This window comes from Ambystoma mexicanum, chromosome 1q, assembly GCF_040938575.1.
Source record: "Ambystoma mexicanum isolate Mex_15411 chromosome 1q, UKY_AmexF1_1, whole genome shotgun sequence".
Lineage (NCBI taxonomy): Eukaryota > Metazoa > Chordata > Amphibia > Caudata > Ambystomatidae > Ambystoma > Ambystoma mexicanum.
Window position 1 is genome coordinate 489,685,331 of NC_090922.1, and position 16,955 is coordinate 489,702,285.

The 16,955-nt window shown below is 43.5% G+C and overlaps 1 protein-coding gene across 1 annotated transcript; it reads left to right on the forward strand.

Annotated features, from left to right (window-relative positions):
* The first annotated feature begins 16,394 nt into the window (after nucleotides 1–16,394).
* LOC138556938 (protein LDOC1-like) lies at nucleotides 16,395–16,955 on the forward strand. The gene has a single exon (XM_069642628.1). It carries the CDS (start codon nucleotides 16,395–16,397, stop codon nucleotides 16,953–16,955), a length of 561 nt encoding a protein of 186 aa, XP_069498729.1.

Here is a 16,955-nt window from a genome sequence, read left to right on the forward strand (position 1 = left end):
GGTGGCTCTGCCCTCCGTTGGGGGGGGGGAGTGCTGCCAGGGGCAGGACTGGGCGTGGGCCACGAACTATTGGGGTTGTGGGGTTGGAATCATCACAAAAAGCACTGTTTAAAAGATTGCAGCCGTATAGACGGCTGCTGTGCCCTTTCTGCAGGCAGAAAACACTAACAAACTACAAGACCCGGCAAAAGGCACGCCAGGACTACATTACCCAGCAGGCTTCGCGGGCCCGCGAGCCAATGGGAAGCCGTGTCGGGTGTGGCAGGCCTACGCGCATGCGCAAGTCCCGAGGCACAGGGCTTGTGCTCGAGACTCCAGAGAGACAGGACGTGCGCCCAGGAGCTCCGAGAAAATCCCACGCGAGGGGCCCAGAGCCTCCGGAGCAGCGATCCGGCCCCTCGCTTTCAGAAGATAAGTACCGCTTAGCATTGGCGTTCACTGGGAAAGAGGGGGAAAGCGCAGGGGGCGTTACCAACCCCTCCAGAGCCCCTGCGCCGCCGACATAAAGCTAAGTGGGCAGGGATCTTCGGGGAAGCACTTTTTGGGCGTACCAAAACATTTTTGGTCAGCATTTCACTACGCGCTATTTCGCCTCACGGAACGTTAAGCCCGAAGGGCACATGAGATGAAAAGCGTGTTACAGCAAGAAAGATCGGTCTGACGTAAGACCGTGCTGAGCAGATAAACATCAATAGATGTTACCAGCCACGTGCGGCAGGGGAATTTGGAACTCCAGTGCACGTTATGTGCGGAATGAGTGTGTCGGATGTGTTGTGAGGAATGAATGACCAACGAATCCAAAGGCATACGCTAATACAATCTTTTGTTTCCTTTTAGTGTGAAAAGGACCCACCGACTTCAGGGACGTGGCACAGGACTCAACAGCTCTTGCTGGACTGGACTTACAGACTGTGAAAGCTAAGTGTGCAAGTGCATGTTGACTAATCTTGGGTGCAAATGTATTTTGGGCTAAACCTGTGCTGGAAACTCCATTGTGGCATTGTGCTCAATCTTGATGTTGGGGCTAACAGGTTCTTGTTGGTTTCTTTACTCATGTGTACAGGGGAACACCTTTACATGTAGAGGTGTTGAAACATCGCCCCCTCAAAAGGGCGCCAAACAAGTATTGGCTAACAAAAGTGTGCAATCATCGCCTTCCCCTTAATTCCCAGCCCTATCCATTACCTCTTCCTATTCCTTAATCCGGTTACCCTATAATCCCCCTACCTATCCAACCATCAAGACCCTAACCCTCCTTCCCCGCTCTCATCACGGAGGTCTGTGTAAGCTTAGACTTGCAGACACCAAGACCGCAGAGGGGGTGGTTGGTTCTGCATCACTCCTGCGCCTGGGACCTGAGCATTCCTGACACACATAAGCACAGCGCACGCGCATTCGCGCGCACGCATTCACACAAGTGCTTTCGCAAAGTGTTTTCGCTCGTTGTCTGGCTGTCTAGCGGGCGTACGGGTGTATTGGTGGGTCATTTTTGATAAATTTCATATGGTGTATTGTTTTAGAATCATCTTGTTATCTCCGTGTTATATAAGTTAATTTCTGTTTTGTTATGGGGCCAAAAAAATCTATGGGGGCAAAAGAATTTACATTAAAAACTGGAATGCCCACTGTTCCCGCAATACAATCTCTAGCACCAAATCAAAGTGAGGCATTGCAAGCAAGTGTAGCAAACTTGCGTGCAAAAAAAGCGGCCGCCATTGCAAGGCATGCGGCTCTATTGTCACGGCGTTCGATAGCCCTTACCTCTGATATACGCTCGGTTTTGCACAAATGATCCAAAGGAGCAAAATCTAGTGGATTTGCAAAATATAGAGGGTTCAAATCTGGTGCAAAAAGAAACATCTAATGTAGTCGCTCAAAAGACCTGAAGGAAACGATTCATCAACAAAAAAAATTGAAGTATTGTGCCAAACTATCACTGATCATAGATTAGTCCCAGTGCCGGAAGAAATAACAGACACTACAATAATTACTGCATGCTCACTGAATGAAACACACATGGGCACAGTACCTCAAATGTTAGCACGAGGTATTGCCTTAACCCCCCTACATCCAATTAAATGTACAGTGGCAGCACAGAAACGATTAAGGCATGCTTATGATCAATTAACGATGATGGGAGAGATAGACGAGGATGCATTGGAGTTTATGGACTCATCAAGCAAGTCTAGTACAGACTCACAGAAGGTTCAATATATATGCTCCAATTCGGGAGATCTAATTCAATTACAAGAAGATATGAGCAGTAATGCCATCCCAGAACATCAGGATTATATATCCCCTTTTAAAAAAATAATAATGCAAGAAGAAGAACTTCATGAAGATATACCTGACAATGAACAAAGCATATGTGTAAATGAATCATTATCCTTCACTGCTCCAACACCTCGCCAAACTAGATTTGAAGACTCAACGCGAGAACCTGAGTTTTTCTTGAACAACGGCAACGCAAAGCGTTTTTCATTTCCAGAAGCACCCACACTTAATAACACCCTGGGAGCAATGAATATGGCGCTATTAGCTATAGCAAGGTTATACGAAACAATAGAGAGTAAAATAAATGGACAAACCTCTATTCTAGATTCACTTACTGGTAAGGTAGCCAATATTGAAACTCTTCTTAGGACTGGTGCTGACATGCCTATGCTACCATCAGAAAATCGCCCGAAAGGGGTGGACCAAGGCCTAAATAACAAATCTGCACAAGACGTGGGAGTTTCGAACATCGAAAAAGAACGCAAAGATTGGCCTGGGAAAAGTAGGGCGACACAAACAGAGCAGATGGAAACCAAAAAAGTGTCTGAAGAGGAAAAAGCCCTGGGAAAAGTGCAACTGACAGACATACAAAGTGAAGATAAGGAACCTACTAATGTCGATCTAGAGAGTGAGGTAACAGCTTCAAAGAAAGTTTAACGTATTCACATCTAAAGGGAACAAGACAAGAGGTAAAAAACAGGCAACCAAACCAAAAAGGAAACCAAGAAGGATTGTAAAAGCAATTAGTCGCCTGCCTAATCCGCTGAATGAAGAAATAAAAGTCACCTCCATACCAACGGACCCGAAGCTTCCTATTAAAAATACCATCTCACCAGTGGCCTATGAACCACTAGATGATCTTGTGGCGCTTTCCAACAAGATAGTGTCGTTGAACAAACATAAGTGTAATAACCAACCTACACACGATAAAGAAGTTACAAGAGCATCTTCATTTGGTAGTGCCTTTATAAAATCGAGTACGGCACTGTCAGTACCAACTCAGTCAGTAACTTGTGTTTCAGATAAAATGAGATTTGACGAAATTAGAAAAGAAATACGTGCATCTATTGATGCTTACATGCTACAGAAACTAACAGGCGAGGGCGAGAACAAAACTTCCGAAGTAGATTCGGACATGAGAAATGAAGACGCACCTAGAATCACAAAGATTACGCATGCAGATATTAGTATACCATTTACTAACATCAAATCGAATATTCTAATGTCTGTATCCCCAAAGCCAAAAGAAATAATAAGGTCAGAGGTTCGGCCAACATCACAATCTATAATTGATCAAACTGCTCCTCAAGAATTACGAGATTTAATCAAATTATCGATTGATACATATATTTCGGAAAGTCAATGCAACATAAGAAAAGACATGGCATCCTGCCAACCAACCTTCCCAGATCTATCAGCATTACTTAAAGGTCCTATCGGACCAACACAAGTTCCCATCCAAGCATATGGAAAAACGATGAATGCAAATGAAGAGGGGAAACAGTTACAGTACACAAACAAAAAATCTCCTGCAAGTACTGAAACAAATAACAAAGTAAAAGATGACTACAGAAATCATCACTGTTTAGTACTTAAATGTCGTGACTTACCAGGTGCTCAATATGTATTAAACAGAGCAAGTATTTTAAACATCTGCTCTGAAATTCCCATGTTGAAAAATCTGATGACAACAGATATCGATCTAGTTGAATTTACCAGTAATCATAAACTAGATGAAGGCAAAATATATTTGCGATCTGGACTAGTCGCCAATATATTATGGCAAGCAAAGCCACAATTATTCAACCTGGGATTTATATTAATGCAAACTAATACAACAATATCACAGACTGAGAAACCAGCAACAAGAATTTACAAACCGAATCAGATGAGAGAAATAGAACAATTTACAGATACATATTCCAACTGTGAAAGATCATAACAAGTGGTGATGAATGGAAAAATAAGTTTAGTCTCCTGGAACACAAGAGGCTATAAACATTTCATCAACTCATGGGAAACGGAACTTGGCGCCTATGATATTATTGCACTACAAGAAACTTGGTTAATGAAGGCACCAATATGGGACTCACATATTATTTCAATCATAACTGCAACAAAACAACTAGTGGGGCATCCAAAAGAGGGCCTCCTACTAGCGGTTAAGAAAGCAGCAGGGATGAAATGTAGTATGTATCCATCACCCTCATCTTGTTTACAAATAGCAAAGATAACCAGGGGTAATCTGGTGTTTGCAATTGTTAACATCTACTGGAGCAGGCAATCATTATTGCCAGAAATATTCTTTGAAAATGTACTTGCAGTATTAGATATGTTACTTCTTGATCCAGAAATTCATACCATAATCATGGGAGATCTAAATTTACATCTTCTCTCAAATGCCAGTTTAGAACTTTCATGTGAAGAGAGGCGCTGGTCTTCTATGATGAAAGAGAGGGATTTTAGAATGTTAAATGGCACTATAGAAAATGATGTACCAGCACAATATACCTGGAGCAGAGGATATCAAAAATCTATTTTGGACTACATGTATGTAAACGCCACTTTTCTAATGTATGTAACCTCGTTTGAAATTGTTCCATCAAAACAAAGCGACCACAACATTTTAATCATGTCTTGCGAAATACCAACAAGCTCTGTAAGCCTCCCGCAAACCGACCATTGCAAAGATTTAATAGTAAATAATGGAGGTAATAGACTTACCTGGAATCGATTTAAGCTAGACCAATATATGCTAAACATTGATGAGGTCCTCGGATCCCCTGTAGCGAATGGCACTGAATGTTATGTTCAGTTAATGCAGATATTCAAAGAATGCAAACTACAAGATCAAAGCACTAAGCTTGAGCATTGTCATCCATTTGATCCTATCCTAAAAAATAGGAAAGCATTGCTAAAAAAAGATCTGCGTATATTAGATTGGCAAAATAGCACAGATAAAGCAGACAAGAAAAAAGAATTAAAAAAGATATACAAAACCTGGTTGAAAAATCACAAATTTCTATGGAAACAACGTGAGAGCGAAATAATGCTCAAACAAATTGTGAGGAAATCTACCAGTGGTGTATGTGCTCTAATTAACAAGACTGCATCTAAAAATCAAAATGCAGTACAAATTAATGCAATTCCGAAAGAAGAATGGGAAAAATATTTTGGTGGACTATATATTTCCCCGTGGGGAAAAATAGAATGGCCCACCATTAACAAAAGCAAAAGCTGCTCATTCAACATTGAAGTCGAAGATATTAAATACTGCATCAGCAATTTAAGCCATTCGCGAGCAATGGGACCCGACTGCTTGCACAATGGTATGATGAAAAAACATCCCGATGAATGGGCAAGAATACTGCATCGAATCTTCAAACATATCTTTGAAGTAGGTCGCATCCCCACTTCATGGAGGCAGTCTCTGATTGTCCCAATTTTTAAGAAGGGCAGCAGAGCTGATCCGAAGTCTTACAAACCAATTGCATTACTGGACTGTCCAGGAAATTTTTTTGCTGGACTAGTCCTTGATCAATTTAACATATGGCTTGATATAAGTAAGCTGCGAGATCCCTTTCAAACGGGGTTTATACCCGGGTTGGGAACAGGAGTCAATATTGTTACCATAAATAGCATATTATGTAAAATGAGACAACATAAACAACCATTATACACAGCATTTATAGATTTCAGAATGGCATTTGATGCCATCCCACGAGAACTTTTGTACAAAAAGCTCATGGACAGAGGCTGCCCATGGTTTATTCTAAAATGGCTAATAGAATTATATTCAAATACTTCCATACGTGTCAAATTATCTGCAGATGGCCTACTAACAGACCCAATCGAAACAGATAGTGGTTTGAAACAAGGCTGTTTATTGGCGTCAGCTATGTTTAATTTCTTTATTGCTGACGTCAATGAGTGCTTTTCCAAAGTCAAGGCAGACTCAATGAATATTGATGGGCTACATATAAAATACCTCCTCTACGCAGATGATATGGTATTATTTTCCAAAACTCCGAAAGGACTAAGAGCATTATTATCTGCATTGGACAATTTTACCCGAGATAACTTCATATCAATCAATGTAACAAAGACTAAGATAATTCAGTTTGGTAACATCAAACAGCGTAACATCAAACATAGATGGCCATTACAGAACGAATACCTAATATCTGAACCGACATACATATATTTAGGTACTTTAATATCGAACCAAACAAGTCGTGATGGATTAGACCAACACATCAAAAATAAATTATTAACAGCAACCTCTCAGGCTCGTATTATTGGAGCCAAATATTGTAAATTTTCAGTATGTCCCCTCCTGACCTATTATAAGCAAAAAGTAATACCAGTGATTACGTATGGCTCAGAAACTTTACCTGATAGATCATATGCATACTGGGCTAAATTAGAAGGAACATATTGGAAAAACATTCTCAAGCTTCCAAAATCAGAATCTGTTTGTCTCAGAAGACATGAACTTGGTCTAATATTGTTGCATGCCGTGCACGACTGGAAAATATGTTCCTTTTATAGGAAATGTATCTTACTAGATTCCAAAAATATTCTATTTCATGCTTTGGCAAAATATCTATTAAAGTCGACTGATGCATTTCCAGTACAATGGTGTAGAAAAGCAGAAAAAGCCATTATTAATGCAGATATTTCAATAAGAATGTTATTATAAAATCCAGACAAAGCAAAAGAGAGTATTTGGAAATATGACTGGATCCAAACCAGAGAAGCATGTTTTAAATACAAAAAATTTGCGACTAATCCGTTTATTATGAAAAGGCATGGCATAACAGAAACATATTTAACACTTTTTCCAAATTCATACCTTCGGAGCAGTTACCTATGATTTTGCCTAAATTTATGGCCTACAAGAGAACTAATGCACCAACGTAAACAAATTACGAATGAGGAATTAAAATGCCGATTTTGTGAACTGAAACCTGAAACAATGAAACACTTATGTGCTGAATGTACCAGTTTATGTCATCTAAGAATGATACATTTTAAACACTTGTATGAAGACTATAAAGATCTTGATGCAGAACATTTCTGGGAAATGATTTACCACACAACATTGCGTAAAGTGAGATATGCAATTCTTAACTTTTTATTCAGTCTGAAGCTAAAAAGCTAGAAGTATTGATTTTCTATTCTTTTAACAATGTTTATGCCTTGTTGACATAGTAATATTCTCACTATCAATTGCAGCATGAACACATTTGAACTTTGAAGTGTTCAATATGGATTATGATCTATGTATTTATGTGATAAATGTATATTTTGTATATTTTTTTTTATTATCTATTTTTGTATATATGTATCTATTGCTTTTTCTTTCTTAAATGTTGAAAAGTCAGGATTTATCTTGATTAAAACAACAATAAAAAAAAAATTAAAAAAAACTGAATAATGGAGTGATAGTGAGCCTGGCCACCATCTCATCTCTGGTGTCCTGTTCCTGGGCTAGTCTCCACCTCAACACGGCGGCTTGCACAGCAGGGCAAGTATAGTTCATGGATGTGTGGCTTCCCTGCCCAAAATGTCAAAATGTGTCCTGTAAGCTTCCCCAGATCTGCAACCCTAGATGGCAGCACCAGAGATATTGGGTCAGCAATCGGATCCTAGAGGCATGTTGTGTTGTGGGTTTCAGTCCCAGAGCTCGCATAGAGCTCTGGAACTGCATGGTTTAACTGTGAGCACTGGTTCCCCTGAGGAGATGGGTGCCCGCTGCACTCTGTGTGTGCTGCAATAAACTACATGCCTGATTTGCAGCTCAGTCTCGTCATTGCCAGCAGGATTCTCGCACTGGTGGCGAGTGGGAACTCCGTGCAGGTGGCGGAGCAGCAAATGCAGAGGCCCCCTCCATATCGCAGCACAGGGGCCAGTGCTCCTGGTGAGGCCTGCCATCTCGTTTGTGGCACTGCAGCCCCCCCCTGCAACCATCAAGCCTGCATCTCCCCGCCCCCCACCCGGTGAAGCAGATTTTCAGTGGCTTGGGAGGTCCCTCGATTCTGGGAGAGGTGCAGCACACTGACAGCTGACAAAGGTTCTGAGGAAAGGACCTCGGAACGTGCTGAATGAGCTCCATTTAGCTCCCTGGCAGGACAAGCTTTGCCCAAGCCAGCAGGGGGGTGATTTTCTAATTGTTTCTGCCCAACGTTGCCAATTGTGATCTTACTACCGTTGATGCCTGAAGGAGGAATAACAGTGAGTGCTCACCAATATCCATATTCATAGAACAGTACTTTCATTTGCCTTGACGCCTTTGCATTTGATTCCCCAAGGATGGATATGGCTGAAATCCCACCCTCACCCCATTCCTTGCTGAGCCCAGCAAACCACCTATCAGATGGGAGAGGTAGCGAAAGATGTTTGAAACAGATATGGTGGCCATGGGTGGTGACAAATCCTCACCAGCAAGGAAGCAAGCATTACTTCTCCATAACCTAAGTCCATAGGTTTGCAGTGTATTTGACGGGCTTCCTGAGCTGATGGGTGAAGGTGCAGGAGATCAGGAGGACTTTGCGATTGCGATCAGGTAGTTCCAGGAACATTTCGAACCAAAGAAAAATGTGACATTTGTGAGACACAAATTCTTCCAAAGGATTCAAGAGCTCATGGAGCCAGTGGAAGGGTATGTGACCATCTTGAGGACACTTAGCCACACTTGCACTGACAAACTCCTTGATTAGGGACCAGTTAGTGCAAGAAAATTTATTAGCGAAGGACTTAACGCTGGAGCAGGTGGCTGAGCATAAAGCAACCAAGAAATCAATTGTCTACCAAGCTTAGGAGTAAAAGCAGAGTATTTGGACAAAAAGTGACCAATGTCCATGATAAAAAAATTAAACAAAGCAGGGGTCAAAATACAACCCTACTTAAGGCACCTATACATTACTATGTCATTCGTTAAAAGGCCTTATTTGCATATACAATGCTTAAACCATCAGCCTAATATGGTGTGGAAAATGGCAATTTGTACATTTTTTAAATCATTTGTTACGGTCTACAGAATCAAACGCATGTACAAAACGTATATAAGCCATATAAATAGGTTGCCCTGTCGTAATAATCTTCCTCTTATAACTCTGTGCCATTAAAAGCTGTCCCCATACCCGGGACAATGCCTGTTTGATAAGGGTTCAACCTGCCTGATTCCTTGACCCAAACATCTAGAAGGGCTATAGGCTGATAATTCTGATGAAGACTCCTGTCGCCCTTCTTAAACATTTGTATTATAATTGATCTCCTCCAAGAGTCCGGTACAGATTATGCCATTCAAATCTGAGAACATAGAATCGTTAAAATCCTGACCCATGCCTCTGGATTTAATTTAAGCATTTGATTAGTGTGGCCTTCGGGCCCGGAGCTCAAGAAATACTTATTTTCTTAATAATGGCAATGATGGCAACTTCCATTCATGTTTATTTTCACCTTTATCGGGTCACTATGGGGCTGGGTCAGGAGCAAAAAGGTAATTAAAATACCTTACCCAGGTTTCCTTTGGGATCGGATTAGCTTGCAAAGCCAATTGTTGTGTTCCACCTGTCATTTTAACAGAGTCCAAATAGCTGAAGCATTTTTGTTAGCCATAGCATTCAAAATGACTTCAGCATCTTGTACTAAATTAAACTTATGTGCTCTGGACCAATTTATATAACTTAATTTAAAGATTTTCACGTGCTCTATTAGATCAATATTTAATAGGGCCACAACCCTAACAACCCTAATATCTTTCTTTAATTAATTATTGTCTGTTTAACCTCTGGATCAAATGTGTGCTTGTGATGAAGAATCGTTTAAAGGAGCTATCAAACTTAACAGCAAATAGATTTAATATTGATATATAGTCATTGACATCCTTTCCTCCCACCAAAGTAGAGGAATTAGAATTGAGCAAATATCTACGAAATAGATCCAGTTTCCCTAAATTCAATCTAAACCTATTTCTTCCTTTAGTGATCTCCAATGGAGGGAGACAAAAATTTGTTGGAATTACCTGAGTACCTGGATTCCATTTAACCCATAACATATGATGATCACGGTTAATTTGTAGTTGGAGATTTAATTCAGACATAGACATAAATAGGCTAGCAGAGACATACGAATAATCTATGATAGCAGTCTGGGATCCTCTTTTCCATGTTGAATGAGGACGGATATCACCTTTAATAGCCCCATTCAGCTTATGGAATGCTCTTTCCTTCATCAGGCTCTGCCAACTTTTAGCATAAAGATCCTTTGTCCCCACTAGTTCACTCAAACCTGGTATATTCAAATCACCTGCTATGATCATTGCAAAGGTTTTTGAGTCATCCATTGATAAATCCAGCATTTTACCAACAGAGCGCAAAAAGCCATCCGTGGTGATACCAGCTGGGTTTCAATATAGGTTCAACAATGCAAAAGGACCATCAATCAGGCACGGACTGGCCTATAGGGCAATAATCCTGTCGCCAAACCAAAAATGAAAAATGCCAGTGTGGGCCAGTTATTTGGTTCAAAGTTGGCCACCTTTTGGCCAATGTGGGCCAGTTTGATGAGCTACTTCACTATGCAGTTAGTAGTTTTGACCAGTGTTGCTGAATAAATATTCTTTAAAATGCACATCACATTTTATTTAAAAACAGCACATTGTCCAAAAGAGCACCTAGGTGTAGGTTGCACAAAAGAGATAGACAAATTCACAATTATTTAGGGGGGACAATGATTCTGAGGCTTCAGTGGCCAACATTAAAGCGTTGTTTGCCAGTATCTTCTTTATGGTGTCCCACTGATCTGTGCCATTTTCATTGTGCTCAAAATGAGCTTGCACATCAGCTATCGGTCGATTAGCAATTTCTCTGAGCTTTGCTGTAACGGTAATCTCCTGAGCTACTCTGGGACCAATTAGCAGTGATTGGTCTGTGGGAACATTTCCCTCTTGCATAGTAGGGTTCAGAGCTACCTCTTCCACCATTGAAACTCCTTTTAAAAGTTCGGAATCAGAAATACCTTCAAAGGAGATAAGGGGAAATAATGAGTTGTCAGCCAACTGATCCGTACTGACTGAAAGTATCACTGGTGGCGCAGAGCTTACTTTCGTGGCTATAGGCCTCATAAAGTCATGAATGTCTGAAGATAAAGCCATTGGAGGTTTTAATAGGATGCCCCCCTTTAACCTTGCCACTGTGTCTGGGATCGATTTGCCTCTGTTCTGAGGTTTTCCATGAACGGCCTACACCTCCTGAGTAACTACATTTGGCATTATAGGAATCAGTTTGCACAATTAAGAAAAATAAAAATAAATAAGGAGAGGAAAAAAAGTCACAGCGTCCTGATAGGGGGGGCGTGGCTTCCAACCTCAAGCAAAGTCAAATCAACTATAAAAATGCCAAAAGTCAGTAACAGATAGCAGCAGTAATCCTGGGCAAGTTGCAATATAAATCAGTGAGGCTAGAAGCTATGCGAATCCAACAAAGTCTGCGACTCGCAGACACACCAATTTTGCCAGTTTACTATTGACTTGCAGGTTGGCAGAGGCAATCTGGGCATAGCAGTCCCAAGCACTCCCACCCACTCCCACCCCACCCAGCCTGCAAACCAATACCATATATTCCCACTATAGGCTGCAGCTGCCCATCCTAGCCACACACCACCAAAGCAAGCATTGGCCTCCCTTCTATCCGTCACTGGTAAAGGAAGGTAAAACTTTATGGGAAACTGCAGTTGTTTTGCAATTATGGGTCAACTGAACAAAATGGAAACCAGTCCTGATGTGCGAATGGGCACAGTGGAAACTGGGAATTTTGTGCTGAGTGGGCCAAAGTAAATTAGCAATGGTTTGTTAAGTGTGCATACCACAAACTGGTTATTATGTTCAAACTGGGCATAATACAAGCTGGCAACAATCTGCGAATTGTGAGGCATGATATGTGGTCATAATGTAAACTAGTACTGATGTGCTAAAAGGGTATCCTAGAAACTGTCAATGGTATGTCTTCTAAGCATTATGTAAATTGACAGCACTGGAAGCTTTCAGTAATGTAGCTCATGCGATCACCCGGCAGATGCCTTTTGACTGCTATCTGGGTGTGTTCATATAGAGCTCTTGGGCAGGGTCCCATTTTCAATAAAGGCCAAACCGGCAACAGCACGTTATGTGATGGGAAAACGCTTGCACACCACAGCATGATTACATTGGCTGGAAGTACTGGTGGTGGATACCTCTATGACAATCCAGCAAGAACCTGGAATAAGGATTGGCAAAGCAAACACTGTTTACTTATATATAGTGAAATAGCTTTGATCTATGGGTTAACATGTCTGGTAGTGCAATCATATGCCCAGAAACTCACAGCACACAGTAGGTTTTGCCATTATATGCCAAGTTCTGGTATCACATTTCAAGTGTTCCCATCCAATGACCAAATGCTCAAACCAAATCCCAGGTATTGGTGTAAAAATTAGGGTAAGCCATCCGTGTGACCATGTGCTTCATTGCCAGTGTTCCATTGAAATTGCACATACCTTCATTAAATATCAGACAATGGGCCTCATTACGAGCATGGCGTTAGCCGTGCCTGTATGGCAGGCACGGCTACCGCCATTCTCGCATCCTGCACCGCCTCCCGCGATTGGGCAATAACCGGCCCATTACGAGATGAGTGGGCTGGTAATTGCCCATTCGCGGGAGGCGGTAATGCCGGGCTCCCGATCCCCATTCTGCCCCATAGGGCAGAATGGGGGTGGGGAGCATGGATGTGCCGGCACCGTTAATAACGGTGCCAGCGGCATTACGAGTTCTGCTCGCGGGTGCTGCACAGCCCACCAGGTAAGAGCTGACGGGCTGTCAGGAACCCGCGAGCAGAACTCGTAATGCGGTGGCCCGGTATGAACGGTGCTGGTGCCTTACCTGCACCGTTCATACCGCGGCCGCCAGCCTCATGAGGCCCAATGACATTTTGTGCTATGTAATGTCATGAAATGTTGTTCCTGACATAACATGTCAATATTGTACCTGCCATGTGATGCCATCAAATGCAAGGTGCTTGCAAAGTTGTTAGGGGTTGGCATCAGATGCACAGGTACTGAAAATATTGCTAGATATTTCTTTTAAATGGCAAGGCATATGAAGTATTGCCAGGGATTTCCAGGGTGCAAATACCCAGTTGTTTGTCTCGTCGCAAAAGATTACTATCAAATGACCGGATACCCATCGCAGGGTCATAGAATCCCACTAAATGACCACATTCTAACACCATCGCCAGGGACTGCCAAACACTTTCCAATGAGTCACCCCATGACCAGGAATTGCAATCAAATGCTGAAGTGACCACATTATTGCCAGAAATGAACATCAAATGCGAGGGCCCTCACACCACAATGATAGACTGCCGTGAAATGGACAGGTAGTGATGCATTCCAAGGGATTGCTATAAAATGCCCAGCTACTAAGAAATGTGCTATGGTGGCTTTTCCTCAAATGCCCAGTTATGCATTCCATTGCACCGTATACAAATCAACAGATACTCACTCCACTGCGAGAGACTGAAATCAAAGGTCCAGGTAGTGTGATCCAATTGCATGTCACGCCATCAAATCCCCAGGAACTCATCCCATTTCCATGGATTGATGTTAAATGCCTATATACATACCCTATTTCCAGGCAGTATATGGCCAGGGCATTGTCGCTCGTTCTTCAGTGCAGTCCACTTCCCCCATCCCAGACATGAGGTCTAGGGAAGGAGTATGAAGTGTTGAAGGATCAACCGTGCTCCACTTTTCCAACTGTGCTTGAGCATTGTGGAGGAGAACGCTTTTATCAGACGAGCAGCCTGTAATGGGGTCTCGTGTGGCACCTAAGCCACGCGGGACGTGTCAGTAGGCCCGTGCTGTATGGTAGGTCGCTGCTGGCTGCCCTCGTGCCTCAAGGCACGGGGAGCACATTTGAATGCTCTCTGTGTGCTGTGGGCGCAAGGTGAGGCTGTAGCGACGCTGGCGCGCGACGTTGTCCATGCTGGGGAACATAAAACCTTTCGCAAAGTGTTTTCGCTCGCTGTCTGGCTGTGGAGCTTTCATCTGGTAGCTGTTCAACGCGGACAACTTCAGCGAAATCGAGTGGGAAAACGCATTGAAGACGTCACGTGATCCCTTCCCGAACCTCTGTAGCAACGATTGGCCAGGTATGAAAACTAGCCCATGGGCTTATAGACTGCTATAGACTGCCAGTAGACTATTTAGAGACTGAGAAACAGACTTTGAAAGGTTAACTATAGTAAATACTAAAAGCAATTTGTACCTTTCTCTAGGAGTGAACCCGCCCATCTACATCCCGAAAACACACATAAGCACAGCGCACGCGCATTCGCACGCGCGCATTCGCACAAGTGCTTTCGCAAAGTGTTTTCACTCGCTGTCTGGCTGTGGAGCTTTCATCTGGTAGCTGTTGAACGCGGACAACTTCGGCGAAATCGAGTGGGAAAACACATTGAAGACGTCACGTGATCCATTCCCGGACCTCTGTAGCAACGATTGGCCGGGTATGAAAACTAGCCCATGGGCTTATAGACTGCTATAGACTGCCAGTAGACCATTTAGAGACTGAGAAACAGACTTTGAAAGGTTAACTATAGTAAATACTAAAAGCAATTTGTACCTTTCTCTAGGAGTGAACTCGCCCATCTACATCCCGAAAACACACATTGTCAGGGGCAGGACTGGGCGTGGGCCACGAACTATTGGGGTTGTGGGGTTGGAATCATCACAAAAAGCACTGTTTAAAAGACTGCAGCCGTATAGACGGCTGCCGTGCCCTTTCTGCAGGCAGAAAACACTAACAAACTACAAGACCCAGCAAAAGGAACGCCAGGACTACATTACCCAGCAGGCTTTGCGGGCCCGCGAGCCAATGGGAAGCTGTGTCGGGTGTGGCAGGCCTACGCGCATGCGCAAGTCCCGAGGCACGGGGCTTGTGCTCGAGACTCCAGAGAGACAGGACGTGCGCCCAGGAGCTCCGAGAAAATCCCACACGAGGGGCCCAGAGCCTCCGGAGCAGCGATCCGGCCCCTTGCTTTCAGAAGATAAGTACCGCTTGGCATTGGCATTCATTGGGAAAGAGGGGGAAAGCGCAGGGGGCGTTACCAACCCCCCCAGATCCCCTGCGCCGCCGACATAAAGCTAAGTGGGCAGGGATCTTCGGGGAAGCACTTTTTGGGCGTACCAAAACGTTTTTGGTCAGCATTTCACTACACGCTATTTCGCCTCACGGAACGTTAAGCCCGAAGGACACATGAGACGAAAAGCGTGTTACAGCAAGAAAGATCGGTCTGACGTAAGACCGTGCTGAGCAGATAAACATCAATAGATGTTACCAGCCACGTGCGGCAGCGCATGTCAGGGGAATTTGGAACTCCAGTGCACGTTATGTGCGGAATGAGTGTGTCGGATGTGTTGTGAGGAATGAATGACCAACGAATCCAAAGGCATACGCTAATACAATCTTTTGTTTCCTTTTAGTGTGAAAAGGACCCACCGACTTCAGGGACGTGGCGCAGGACTCAACAGCTCTTGCTGGACTGGACTTACAGACTGTGAAAGCTAAGTGTGCAGTTGCATGTTGACTAATCTTGGGTGCAAATGTATTTTGGGCTAAACCTGTGCTGGAAACTCCATTGTGGCATTGTGCTCAATCTTGATGTTGGGGTTAACAGGTTCTTGTTGGTTTCTTTACTCATGTGTACAGGGGAACACCTTTACATGTAGAGGTGTTGAAACAACGCCCCCTCAAAGGGAGCCAAACAAGTATTGGCTAACAAAAGTGTGCCATCATCGCCTTCCCCTTAATTCCCAGCCCTATCCATTACCTCTTCCTATTCCTTAATCCGGTTACCCTATAATCCCCCTACCTATCCAACCATCGAGACCCTAACCCTCCTTCCCCGCTCTAGTCACGGAGGTCTGTGTAAGCTTAGACTTGCAGACACCAAGACCGCAGAGGGGGTGGTCGGTTCTGCATCACTCCTGCACCTGGGACCTGAGCATTCCTGACAGAAGCACAAGCCCACGTAATTTCTAGGCGCGTGGGTGGTGCAGCCAGCCCCGTCGCAGCCATGGAAGAGATTGCCAAGGCCTTGCAGGACTTGCAGGGGGAGTTGGCAGTGTCCAGACAGGACTATGCTACCGTGTCTGCACAGGTACGCAGTCTGGCAGCCCAAACCTCTCCATTGCCGGGTCAAGCGCCAGTACAGGTGCAAGTAACCCCAGACCCTGTTGTCCCTCTAGCGCCACCTGAACGGTATTCGGGGGACTCACAGAAATTCTCGACCTTCATAACCCAATGTCATCTTCACTTTCTCACGAAACCTGCAGCATTCCGGTCCCATCAGTCTAGAACAGCGTTTGTCATCTCGTATCTCACGGGGGATGCTGCAGCCTGGGCTAACCCATTAGTCCAGAAGGACAATATGGTCCTATATGACTGGGATGACTTTCTCAGCGAGTTTGAGAAGATATTTAACCAGAAGGCAGCCACGTTGTGTAAGGATCGGGAATTGCTAGCCTTAAGACAAGGGAATAAGGAATTGGTGACTTACGTCACACAGTTGAATCGGTTGGTGGCCACGCGACAAAAGTATGTCCTTGTTTTATCAGGGGCTAAGGGACTACATTAA